Genomic DNA, 14,423 nt, shown 5'->3' on the forward strand with positions numbered 1-14,423 from the left:
TTTGAATGTCCATTGAATTTGCAGAAGCAATTCATTTAAGCCTGATTTGGTTGTTTTTGAATGGAATATGGTGGCCTTACATGCTTGCTACCGTCGTTGCAGGTGGGAGATTTTGTGACAGGACCAGTAAATGCGCGTTGAAGATTGCTGAAGGTGATGGTTCGCGCAGTACAAATGGGACGGAGGGTTGGCAACTATGTCAAGGACATAACGTTTCATGGCGCACATGTGGACCTAAACATTTGGTTAGGTGCTATATTATGGGTTGCGTATGGGTCCACGTGTGCATGGGTGGCAATATCAATTTTGTGGACATGTTTGTTATGTTGGTGTCGAAGTCTGTAAAGCTATCAATTTTTCCTCCTTTACGGTTTTATTAAAGACACTTAATTTTGGTTATTTCGGGCCACTTTGTGGCACGTAGGAATGTGTACATGGACAAACACGACTTTCTTGTGACGGTTGTACTTGTTTGAATATTTCAATGTGGAACTGAATGATTTATATTTTAAATATAATGGATACAGTTAGACTCTAAAACATGTTATGTTTGTATGTGAATGTTTATCGAGTTAATTTCATGTATTATTTGGATTGAACAACACATGTTTTGACAGGTTAGGTGGTTAATTGTGGGGTGAGACAACACACAAACTATATTACATTTTGGACCCCGCATACGTATTGGCTCCTCTCCCCTAGCAGAAACAAGCAAAATGCTAAAGCCAAGGTTATAAAAACAAGTCACATTTTTCAGAACTCCAGAATTTTAAAATTGCTTCTAATTCCAGACCGCCCATGAACTAACTTTAGACTCCTCATATTTACAATCCCCGCGTGCTTATTGTCGAGCAGCTGTTAAAAATTTGAATTTGATGCTCTGGTAGATGGTCAAGACAGTTGCTCCAGATCAGATATACAATGGATGAGAGCCGAGGACGCTCAAATCTCTTCTCGTTCTGCAAAACCAGATCGTTAATCTTCATCTCACTGCAATTATTCTTTTTGAAATTCCGAAGGCAGTTCAAAATGGAAACAGCGAATACAGTTGCAGTTATCTCTCTCTTTTAGTATAAAAATCTGGAAAGCCGCAGTCAAAAAGGATAGTGAAACGAATAGCAGTTACCTGAAAGGAAGCGACAGTTATGATGATGGACATTTATCTCTAAGTTAAGTCGGTCAGGAAAAGTGAATTTTAGTTATGGTCTAGGGTTTGAGCTCCATAGAAACAAACAATGGGGTTCACAGATTGTTTGCGAGAAGAGTGCAGAGCAGAAGAAGAAGCGGCTTACAATCCATTATCAAAGGAATTAAGATGCTTACGCATGTGGCTGGAGGCCGCCAAGATGCCAGCGGCTTTGTACCATGTCAAACCCTGGGAAATTTGCCATCAGTCGGAATATCGAGTTCCGCGAAATCTTGCAGATGTTGGAAAATTTGGTGCTTCTGAAAGTGATCGAGTGTCGTCGGATGAAATGCGGGATTTTTCAGAGCTGCGGGAGCCTGGTGGCACTGCAGAGCGGCTTAATTTGGAGCGTGACAGCGGTGCGAGCGAAATTCCGGTAAGAATTATTAGTACATGGCAAAATTTTGGTGTGAAAGGAAATCTCAAGAAAAGAAAATGTTGAAATTTACATGCCATGATGTCTACGACTTTAAAAGATAATGTAAAGTAAAATTTATTGAAGTTTGTAAACAGAGAAATTTGATTTATCGGAAGTCTATAAACAATGGAATCCCAAATTTACCACCAAAACTAGTTTCGTTGATGATGAGTGAGTAGCTCGCTGAAAACAAAACATCAAGAATAATAGGAAAATGAAATCAATTTCCCCGATGATGCGCCGGCGAGTTAGGTATGTGGAAACGTCAAGTCAAGAATGCAGAAATAAGTAACCCTTCCGATGAGCGAGGTTACTTATTGGATTAAAAACGTGAACACTTTTTTAGGGAAAAAAATGAAAATGTAGAAATTTGCTGCTAGTTTGGAGGAAAGGATCACTGATATGCACTTGCATTTATGATTTTTGCTTAAATACTTGCATATATTGTTTGACATTCTGTTTCATATACTCGAGATTTAAAAAAAATAATTTATGAATTTCTCTATCTGAGCTTAAAGCCTCCTCTTAAGATAAAACACGTAATTTAATGAGCATTTTTGAATAAAGTAACTTGGATATGCACACATTTTGTTCTCTGAGTTGTTCTATGTAAGCCATTTGAAAGGACAGTCTATATTCTGAGAGAAATAGAACATGGGGGGTCAGTATCTAGGCAGTAGAGCCAGTGGGAGGTCTTATGGTTGTGTCTTTTGAGATGTTGTCAAGCAAGCCTCAATCTCTCCTTGAGTGAGATCACGTAAAATAAAATGAAAATAAGTGTGTTGAAGACATGGATTGATCTTTTGGTGTGGAGAATTCACAAGTAAAATGATCCAAGCTTCTAAACCTATATTGGCATGTTCTGTAGTGGCAAGGTAAAAACCTTCATTTGAGAGAGATTACGATAAAATCAAATGGAGGTAAATGCCTTGCAGAAGGCTGCATTTCGTCTTTTCACATAAATATACATTTATAATTAAAATGATTCTCGTTCATTTCCCTCAGTGGATTTGTCTGTCCACGCAAGCTCTACAAGACAATCTTAAACACGGAAAAAGGGTGGCTCCAATAAAATCAAATGAAAGTAAGTTCATGCAAAAGATCCCAGTTTAGTCTTTTGGCATGGATTTACGTTTTTGAGTAGAATGATCCACATGCTGACATCAAAATGTATTCTCCTGCAACTGTTAGGGGATAAAGTCCTTTAGCTCATGGTTATCTGCTCTGCAATGTCTTGTATGATACAATGGGAAATTATTAGGCAATATTGTTCAACACCTATGTTCCATGGCGTTTTGGGGATAGGAATGGCAGGGGACAGTGGGCTGCATTTCAGGGATGGCAGTCGGGCAGGGAGGGAAGCGGGGGTGTGGGGGGTTCAATGTTTTCATTATGACAAAAGGTCTGAAGGCTACAAAATGACAAATGAAAGTTTAATGGCAATACACATTTCTTACAACTGTATGCCCCCATTTGACATATGCATGATTTCACTTTACAGTTTTATGCAATCATGCTTCTGCTTATTCTACACCTGTATACGCTTGTTTAATAATTGTATGGTCTTGTACAGCTGTCTGCAGTCATATAATTTGTCATGCCCTGCCATAGAGTTTAAAGAAATATGTGGCCGACTCCCTTAATTATTATGGCCAACTTCCTTATTTATCATGGCTGACTCATTGTAAGGTAAATTAAATTAAAATAATAATAATAAGCTAATTTGTTGAAGAGGCAGACTCCCCCGCCCTCGAAAAGTCACTGCACTTTGAGAAAGGTTAAATAACTTATAATTAAATATTTCTTTACGAGTCTGACCTTTTAAAAAGTTCTTCGTTGAGAATAGGTGTTTCCTTTGTGAAAGATCATGTCTCTTGGGTAAAGAGACATATGCGTGATATAAATAGAAGATAAAGTGGGAGGTTAAAGGTGTTGGATATTGTTGAGGAGTTTGCTGGAATGATGTGTTGTCATTGATGTCAACATATTCTTTTGTGTATTTTAGTGTTGCAGTCAGATTAAATGAGTTGGTTTGGTCAGTGTGTTGCAGTTGAGCTGTTGTGATTTAATGGGTTTTGAGATATGCATGTTTAGTTGATTCAATAGAAGTTTTAGTGATCGGCATGTTGATTTGATCGAGTTATGAGGTCCGGTATTATGGTTGGTTATTCAGTTGTTCGTGTTATTAAGTATTCTGATTTGTGGTTCACATTGCTCCGGAATTGCATTATCTTGGTTTGCGGATTTGACAGAGTGTTTGGGATGTTCATATGTGTCCTCAATGCAGATGGTTCGTGATTTGGAAGTCCGCAAGTGAATCTTTCAGTTTATCAGTTAGTTCAACGTGTGTTCTTGAGGTTCGGTATATTGATGATGGAGATTCTAGTAAGTGGTGATTTTGCGGTTGTTTCTGGTGCGATTCACGTTGCTTGTGGATGTTTCTAGATCGGGTCCTTGAAAGATCCCTGATGGATCCCCTTGCTGATCTGCTGTAATTTTTAAAATAATAAACTATATATTTTCTTGTGATTTTGCTGATGGTCTTACAGAATAGAGAGAAGTTACAGAATGTTTGGTTTCTTTTTGTATTTTTTTGAATATATAAGCAAGTAATGAATAAAGAACAACAAATAAGGAAAGAAGCTGAAACGAGTAAGAACATTCAATTAAATCAGAATTGATACAAATCGTATTAGGCAGATTTCTGATTTATAATATCCAGATTATTCCCTACGCACTGGGGATGTGCTTACATCCAATAATGGTGCCAACTGAAGGGTAGATGATGAACACAAACCAAGAACACCAGCTTTGGCTTAATGAAAGTCTTCGCCACTTCCAACGTAAAGTGTACCTGTTGTAATGGTGGCATCAAGCTGAAACAATCACGCCCCAGCTGGGAAATTCAACCACCCTGTTGAAACCCTCACCAAGCAATCTGAATCTCCACAAGGAATAGCGCATACACTCTAACCAATAATGCCAATGCCAAAAGTATCCACTGCCAATCAATCATTGAGGGCTACGTCCCAGCCAGTACCAATCATGGGGTTTGCGTCCCAGATTGAAGAATTGCTCTACTAGAGCAATATCGCACCAAACAAGTTTTCAATATGTAAAAGATAATGAGAAATTAGGTTTCCTTCTCCTTATATCTCTTTCCTTCCAAATCGAACCCTAAAGATATATGAAAAGTGCGCTTTAATATAAAGTCATATTTCCCAATATTGGGCGCCCAAGTATAGAAAAAACACCACTTTTTCAATATAAAATAACTCCAAGAGCCAAAAGGACCCTGGCAAGTGAAAATCATTTAGAAAAGTTCAAGACCTTTCCAACGAGCTATAACAAATGGGCATACGAATCCAGATGAAGCCAAAAACCCCTTATTACTCCGAAATGGCTATAGACATAGCCTTATTTAAAATATTAAAACGCTAACTTAGGAAATATTTAAATATATTAAAAATATAACCCAAATAGCTACAGAAAGCTCGAAACACACCAAAAGCCTGAAACTGAACCTGTCACCTGTCTGTGATTGGTGTCGGAAATCATGGATCAACTGGCAGTCTCATCCCTAAAATCTAGGGATGCTTCTAGAAACTAGGAAACACACCCAAATCTCCTGAAACTGAAACCATCTGAAAGGTCATGAATAACCTCACGACTGGCAACTATCATGACCTCCTAAAATTTAGGGATATCCCCTAAAATCGAGGAACTGCTCCAAACTGGCTCCAAACTGCCTGTAAAGCCAAAATCCAGTCACTATATGCACTGAATGAGTCCCAATCAACCTCTGCTAGCCTATGAGACTCCAATGATAGGCCAACTCCTCCATCTCTGATGTCCACTCTAGAAAGGGGACATGACAATCCTCCCCTCTCGGAGTTGCTTGCCCACAAGCAACTGAAACACCAATCCTCCACCATCCCAAATAAGACGTAAACAAATCATTGCATGTAATTGTTGCTCATCTCTGATATAAAGAACATGCAATACCCCCGGGCTGGAATGGTTCCTCAAAACGCTGAAGCACCTGTGCTGTCAAATCAACACTGCCTGGGTCCCAGAGTGAAGCATAGCTCCGGCTGAATATCTCAAGTGAGCAATGGAAAACTATATCACCTCCATAGATCAAATATCCATAAATGCCAAGATCACTAGTGTGTCTGTGATCACCAACATGCATAACATCCGTCATAATATCCAATGAATGCCAATCCATGGAAGACCCTCTGTGATCTGACTCCATCTGACACAAGTGACACACAACTGCCACACACTGCTGCTGATGTGCCGGAAGATCTAATGCCAACTCACTAGACAATATATAATACTGACTAAAATCATCACTGTCCAGGCTGGCATCTAAAAATATGTAATCACCAACTAGCAATGAAACAATCACCGTGTCTAGAGAATCAGGTGAAACTGCCACATCAATTGGCTCAAAGTACTCACTAGGAGTAACATCACATAACTCATCCACGTCAGCTATCTTATGACAATCAACTTGTGGATCAACTGTCCTCCCACTCTGCTCGATAAACTGAGATGGATAGTGGGTAAACTCCAGCTCCGTCCTCGTGAAATTCCGAACATACCGTCCAAGTGTCAACAACCACTGTACACCCGCGACTACATCTATACATCTGAAGTGAAGCAACCCATGTAGGATCCACGAAAGAAAGGTACTACACATGTCTATACCATGATCCCACACAAACCACCTGTAGGACATAAACTGCTCCTGCTGCTCTCCTCTGATATAAGTGCCATATAATCTTAATATCTGGAGCAACATACTAAAATCCCTATAAGATGCTGTATCAAATGAATCAACACTTGGATCCCAAATAGAACTAAATCCACATCCATCTGTCATGAAGAGACAATGATAGTAAGAGGCATCCTTGATACCGTGTCTCTCTACAACCACTGTGAAACTCTCACACCTGTGATAACCATCCACAACAACACACCTGCTAATCCATGCATCATCCTTCCCCCATGATCCTGGATGAAGTCTCCGTGTCAAGGAGATGAAAAACTCTGACGGTCGCTGCTCATCATAACAGTTGATTGTTTGCTGATCCCGCAAACAATCCATCCCAAACTGCTGGATCAGGTGCCTGCAATCAATAACTCTATCCTCTGAAGATGGGAGAGCACTATCGCAACACAAATAGTATAAGTCCCGAACCAACTCACATCTGCGAGCCATCCAATCATCTACAATCAGACTAAAAGAGAAATGAATTGCACTCCTCGCGAGGTAATCTAAATGGACTCTCGTAGGCTCACTCAATGGCTCTGTGTCATAATCTTGTCCATCAAACTCATCATCAGTCCCACTGCTCTCAAACCATGAATCCGAGGACAACTCATATGTCTGAGATCCAAAATCCAAAATACACCTCAACTGAGCACTGTGGCTCTGCGGTGAAACATACTGGTTTCCCTCGTCAGTTGTAAGAGGTGTAAAAGAAGATTTGCTTTCCAGAGAAGGAAACAAGTCAACAGGAGTATCATACTCCCGACCAGCTGACAAACTGCAAGTCGCCTGTGAAAACAATGATGGAATAATATCGTGAGTTAAATCACAACTCTCTGGTGAATCTCGCAGTGTCATAGTAGAACACTATACTGTATCTGTCGTTGATGATGTCTGTGCCACTCTCAATCTATCAGAAAGCTCCTCCAATTTGGAGTTTGCTTCCTGAAGGGACAATTGGGTATCCTCCCATGCAACAACAGTCGCCTCAAGCTCTTGAGAGAGGATATCAACTTCCTCCTCTTCCCTCAACAAAGCACCATAACTAATAAAATCCCTCTGAAGGAGATAATCTCGGTCAGCCACTAACTGTAAATACTCATGCTTCAGTATCCCAATGGCTCCATAAAGAGCATGAAACTCTGGTAAGGAAAAATCACTGCTGCCCTGCTCATCAATCATGAGGGTGCTCCAACTATGTGTAGCCAACAATTGGCGAGTGACATTGAAATGCTCAATAACTGTGTCTATACTCCTGTCATCAACCTTGAGTTGTCCAATCAGGTGATGAGGAGTCTGAGAATGTTGGCTCTCCTGTAACTGTACAAACTTAAAATCTACATTGTGAAAAGAAGTTGTATCTGTATCCTGTACCTCTTTGTAGTCAACATCGTGTATGCACTCGGCCATGGATACAACCTCATCCAAAGTACTGCTGCTCTGTGCCTCTGAGAACACCACATCCGTCAATGATGATACTGCTGAAAATGCACTGTCATCACTCTCTTCTGCATCCCATGTGTCCACACAACCCACTGGCTCACGATCCTGGGGTCCAGTGCTACTAAGAGAACATACTGGGCTGGATTCTAAGGTCTGATCTATAAAATCAGAATCATCATGATATGAGTCCTCAACATTCAAAGCATCATTGGTACCCGAATTTTGAATACCTTCATGTGACAGCCCATTGGCACCATCTTGTACAAGTGTAGACATTGATACCTCAAGCTTATGCAAAGGTACCTCACTGCTGTCATGAAAATCAGAATTGCTAACCTCTAAATGAGTTGCCTCTTGGGAAATCCCCTGCACGGAAGGTGAGGACAATTCATTTTCCAAAGCTGTCCTAATGTCTCCTTGAGTTGAATCCACATGTCTAACAAAACTATCACATAAATTCTTGTCCCACTCATCAGAACTCGAGGGCTCCAAAACATTCTTATGTAGAGGTATATTACCCCTAAATGAAAGTTCTCTGTCCATTCTTGATTCTTGCACCCTTGATTCCTCTTTCCTTCTTTGCCACTGATCTGAACTTGTAGCTACCAAGTTATCTTCGTCTGCTCCGGGTACACCCATAAATTGTGTGAAGGAAAGGTGCTCACGTATCATCTTAGGAAGAGAACAATACTGATGATAGCTGCTCATAATTGTATCGTTAAATATCTTGGCAGGAGGCATCCTACTTTTACGTGTTGGAGAAGATGAAACTTTTGAGTGCCCAATTTTAGTTCTAGCCATGGTATTTACCTGTAACTAAACTGATATCCCAACGGATCCCGGAGGTCGAAATAAAGTTTGTTCTCAACAATTTTGGGACTTTGGCCAACGTATTGTCTTACCAACTGTCAACTGTAAGCATAAATGTGTAGGCTGACAACTACCCAGTTGCTGATATGAATTATCAAAACCTTTTATCAAATACCCAGATGCTGGAATGAATTATCAAAACTTTTTATCAACTACCCAGATGCCGAAATGAATTATCAAAACCTTTAATCCAGTACCTAGATGCTGAAATGAATTATCAAAATCTTTTATCCAGTACCCAGATGAGACAATTTTTCATAAACCCTACAGGCTGGTAGGATGTAGGCTCTGATACCACTGAAAGATCCCTGATGGATCCCCTTGCTGATCCGCTGTAATTTTTAAAATAATAAACTATATTTTTTTCTGTGATTTTGCTGATGGTCTTACAAAATAGAGAGAAGTTGCAGAATGTTTGGTTTCTTTTTGTATTTTTTTGAATATATAAGCAAGTAATGAATAAAGAACAGCAAATAAGGAAAGAAACTGAAACAAGTAAGAACATTCAATTAAATCAGAATTGATACAAATCGTACCAGGCAGATTTCTGATCTATAATATCCAGATTATTCCCTATGCACTGGGGATGTGCTTACATCCAATAATGGCACCAACTGAAGGATAGATGATGAACACAAACCAAGAATACCAACTATTGCTGAATGAAAGTCTTCGCCACTTCCAGCGTAAAGTGTACCTGCTGTAATGGTGGCATCAAGCTGAAACAATCACGCCCCAGCTGGGAAATTCAACCACCCTGCTGAAACCCTCACCAAGCAATCTGAATCTCCACAAGGAATAGTGCATACTCTCTGACCAATAATGCCAATGCCAAAAGTATCCACTGCCAATCAATAGCTGAGGGCTACGTCCCAGCCAGTACCAATCATGGGGTTTGTGTCCCAGATTGAAGAATTGCTCTACTAGAGCAATATCGCACCAAACAAGTTTTCAATATGTAAAAGATAATGTGAAATTACGTTTCCTTCTCCTTATATCTTTTTCCTTCCAAATTGAACCCCAAAGATATATGAAAAGTGCGCTTTAATATAAAGTCATATTTCCCAATATTGGGCGCCTAAGTATAGAAAAAACACCACTTTTTCAATATAAAATAACTCCAAGAGCCAAAAGGACCCTGGCAAGTGAAAATCATTTAGAAAAGTTCAAGACCTTTCCAACGAGCTATAACACATGGGCATACGAATCCAGATGAAGCCAAAAACCCCTTATTACTCCGAAATGACTATAGACATAGCCTTATTTAAAATATTAAAACGCTAACTTAGGAAATATTTAAATATATTAAAAATATAACCCAAATAGCTACAGAAAGCTCGAAATACACCAAAAGCCTGAAACTGAACCTGTCACCTGTCTGTGACTGATGTCGGAAATCATGGATCAACTGGCAGTCTCATCCCTAAAATCTAGGGATGCTCCTAGAAACTAGGAAACACACCCAAATCTCCTGAAACTGAAACCATCTAAAAGGTCATGAATAACCTCACGACTGACAAGTGTCATGACCTCCTAAAATTTAGGGATATCCCCTAAAATCTAGGAACTGCTCCAAACTGCCTGTAAAGCCAAAATCCAGTCACTATATGCACTGAATGAGTCTTAATCAACCTCTGCTAGCCTACGAGACTCCAATGATAGGCCAACTCCTCCGTCTCTGATGTCCACTCTAGAAAGGGGACATGACAGTCCTATTCTTGTTGATGGTCTGCATTGATCGTTGTGTGCATTATTGATCATTTTCTTGATCCAGTGGTGTTCTTTGTGTTATGCGACATTCTTGGTGATTGTAGTGTGTTGCGGATGATCGAGGCATAATTCTTGGCAGTGTTTCTTGGTTGCGGTTAAGGTCCAGACCATGTCTTAGCTGACATTGTTTTGGTTTGCATGTGTCGTTGTAGCGTGTAAGGTTATTATTTTGTAATTTGTGTTGAGGGTTTAGCCGACCCTGAAATATAGGTTGATGATTTGTATAAATATATGTAATATTCATTTTTGAGATGTATCTGCATGTGCGAACATGGAATTGACCTTTCAGTAGCAGAGGAGAAGTGCGAAAGAGTGTGAAGAAGTGGAAAGAGTAGAGTTTGAGTATCTGCGCTTAACCGCAACTGTAATTAGGCATTGGGAGATGCTATTTCATCAGTTCATGTAATCCAGTTTGTTGTCTGATCTTTGTAAGATAGTGAGTCTTCATTAGGGTTGTAGCCCTTCTTGTGATTTGAGGAGTGAGCTCTAGGCAGTGTGCTTGAATGTATGTGCATTCCCCATTGTAATATTTACATTTACTCCTAACAGGGTATTATCTCATTGTGGGTAGGTTCCCACTGTGGTTTTTCCCTTAACTGGGTTCTCCACGTCAAAAATCTTGGTGTTGTGTGTGTTATTGATGTGGTGATGGTTTATGTTTTCATTGCTAATAATCAGATCTGAATTTTAGTTTAAGTTGTGTAGAATTTGTGTGCAAACTGATTCACCCCCCTCTCAGTTTGCTGCATTGTTGCCAACAAAAGGATATATCAGTCCCATTAATAGCAGACCTAGAACAGAAAATATGCAGAGCATTGAAGATTTATATTTAAGGTAGTTTTAGTGAATTCATATGAAGATATTATAGAAGATTGTTAAAGGAAGATTTCTGAGTATAAGAAAGGGTATGTGCGAGAGAGTTAAAGGCAAGAAAAAGTATGTGCGATAGAGTTAAAGGCAGGAAAAAGGGAATAAAATATTCTAGCTGATATAAGCAGAGAAAATCTTAAAAGCAGCAAGAATTAGAGCAGCCTTAGGGCAGCAAACATATGAATGAATGCAGCAGATATATACAGCAGATTTGAAAGTAGTGTAAGAACCCACCATAAACCCAACAAAATTGACCATTCTGTTTTTTTTTTTTTTAAATTTAATCATTGTGTTTGATTCAATTGCATACTCTGGGTATCCATCCATTTGGATTAGGCATTCATCCATCCGGGATGAGCATCTAACCATACGGGTTAGGCATCGGTCCATACGGGACATAAGATTTCATCTATCCAATACGAGATAGGCATCTACCCATACGGGGTAGGCATCTATCCAATCGGGATAGGAGGTGCTCTGGCCAGAGACTTAGACTCATAGAGACCATTCGGACCCTGAGCCACTCACTAAGTACTACACTCTTCTAATAGAAGTGCACCGAGGTCGCCGTCCTTAGGAGTAATTAAATAACATAATACAAGCTTGAATTCCGCCTCAGAATTTGGCTTAAAGCCTCGGGAAGTCAAGCGAATCCATACGGGATTCCTTCCGAGTATGCATTGAATTACTTTTTCCTTTTTATTATACTTATCTTTCAAATTAGGATTCTATTCAATCCTTCTATACCAAGCCTAGACCCCACCCACGAACGCCTGAGTACTAGGGACAACTCCGTCCCAAGACTGCCTACATACCCGTTTCGGCACAGGATCAAGGCATAAAATATGTAGTTCTATTTTCTACTCTATGGTTTGGTGTAAACTGATTAGTGGGAATGCAACCCTTTCTAGGGTCAATGTCCCAAACAGTTTCTCTGCGGTTGCTACCCACGGTGGTGTAAACTGATTAGTGGGTATGCAACCCTTTCTAGGGTCAATGTCCCAGACAGTTTCTCTGCGGTTGCTACCCACGGTGGTAGCGCTTAAGCAAAGGCTCAAGATGGCCTATTGCTTGTGGCCTAAAACAACTAGATCCTAATTCTTATCATAAGCGTCATCCTTGGTCAATTGTCAATCGACAACAATTCTTCGAGATTAAATCAATTTCATAAGAGCATTTCACTCATCATCCCTATAGGAGTTCACTATGGTTTAACTCGGCGGATGAAAGATCATTTTAGAATTATCTTATTAAATTATCGATCCAAGGGGGATTACCCGCCCCTTGGAATTTAACTTCCAAGTGTCCCTTATTACTCCCTGACGATTTATAGGGACGATGCCACAGTCGTCGTTGATGCAACTTTATTAGGCGTTAAGTGCAGTAGTTCAACACGACGACATTACCTGTAAGTGTGACCCAGAGGCACTGTATATACCGAACGTTGCTAGGTTTTGATTTTCCAACTTCCTTTATTAGTTTTCTTAACTAAGAAACTTATGAAAACATCATGCTTGAAAACGATTATGACTTGAACATGCAAAATTCAAACATTGCGAAACTTAATTAATTGAAATAACCACTTGATGAATTTTGCGGAATAAAAACCATAACTAAAATTATTTATTATTCAAAACTTGAAATATAACTTGCATAATAATGACAATTATGAAACTTGCATATTAATAATTAATCGTGTAACTTGCATGGAGACGAAAACGTCAATAAATGTAATTAATGTATAAGAAATTGCATGATACAAGAATAGTGTAACTTGCGTGTAAGATTAAGCAATGCATGATTCCCATCACGGAATAATTAATTATGGTCATAGGTTCCAAAATAGCGATTGGTTTCGACATTTGATTCAAATCATATTAATATACATTAATTGCTTTTAAAAATGCCAACTAAGTGACCCAACGAATTTAAGTAGTTTTTATAAAATTCCAATTATAAAATTTAACACAATTTGATCTACAATTAGAGAATTGTTTAAAATAAAATAATCATTATAAATTTTACCAAGGACAATTATAAAATTTAATTTACAATTTAGAAAATTGCTAAAATAATTACATTTCGAAATTACCTAAGTTAAAATTTTATTAAACTAAAATAAAAAAAAGTTAACAATGTACAAATTGCCACGAATTAAATTTGTAGTGGCATTTTTTTGAAAAAAAGGAAAGGGGGCAAGTGGGAGTGGGACCCATGGGTCCCATCACCACTTCGGGTTTGCGGAAGCAGGCCCGCAGTGATGAGGGGACCTTGTGGTACCCTCCACTTCCCCTGCGGACCCATGGGTCCCATCACCACTGCGGGTTTGCGGAAGCAGGCCCGCAGTGATGAGGGGACCTTGTGGTCCCCTCCACTACCCTGCGGCCACTGCCGTGACAGTGACCGCAGGGGAAGTGGAGGGTACAACTTCCCTGGCGGTTACTATAACCGCCTCCACTAGCCTGCACGCCGCTTGATACCCATAAAATCCAAATGACGTGATTTCATATTAAAATTGCTTGCAATGTTTACTAGTTTACTATATTCATTTTCGTAATATATATATATATATATATATATATATATATATATATGGCTTACATTTCCAGAATTTAATGGTATATAAAAAGGAGTATTTTATGAAATAAGAACAAGAATTTCACAGGAATGAAATGAAATGGAGAGATTTGCTTCAGAAATAAATAGATAATTAGATTATCACAGAGGTAGGAAATTGATTTCATAGGAAGAAAACAGAGAGATTTGTTTCAGCAAATAAAATAGATAATTAGATTTCCACAGAGGATTATTCACAGAGAAATATATTCCTCCATTTCAACTAATATTCACAGAGAGAAGTATATAACCAGATAAAAATATTCATGAAATCAAATGAGAATAAGGAATTATTCACAGAGATGAATAACACAGAGGATTATTCATAGAGAAGTATATTCCTTCATTTCAACTAATATTCATAGAGAGAAGTATATAACCAAATAAAAATATTCATGAAATCAAATGAGAATAAGGAATTATTCACAGAGATGAATAACATAGAGGATTATTTAGAAAGAGAAATGAAT

At 38.9% G+C, this 14,423-nt stretch overlaps 1 protein-coding gene across 8 annotated transcripts in view; it reads left to right on the plus strand.

The window, feature by feature from the left end:
* The first annotated feature begins 715 nt into the window (after positions 1-715).
* The window catches only part of LOC131067952 (uncharacterized), a 217,358-nt gene continuing 203,650 nt past the window's right edge, over positions 716-14,423 (plus strand). For 4 of the 8 annotated variants that reach the window (XM_059207460.1, XM_059207459.1, XM_059207461.1 and 1 more), the window contains exon 1: positions 717-1,562. In XM_059207460.1, the coding sequence (XP_059063443.1) occupies positions 1,236-1,562 (327 nt within the window). In that variant the 5' untranslated portion in view covers positions 717-1,235. Of the gene's footprint in view, positions 1,563-14,423 lie in introns of all 8 variants that reach the window. The other 4 variants (XM_059207457.1, XM_059207458.1, XM_059207455.1 and 1 more) reach the window with 4 other exon arrangements.

This window comes from Cryptomeria japonica, chromosome 6 (assembly GCF_030272615.1).
Source record: "Cryptomeria japonica chromosome 6, Sugi_1.0, whole genome shotgun sequence".
In the NCBI taxonomy this organism is placed as follows: domain Eukaryota; kingdom Viridiplantae; phylum Streptophyta; class Pinopsida; order Cupressales; family Cupressaceae; genus Cryptomeria; species Cryptomeria japonica.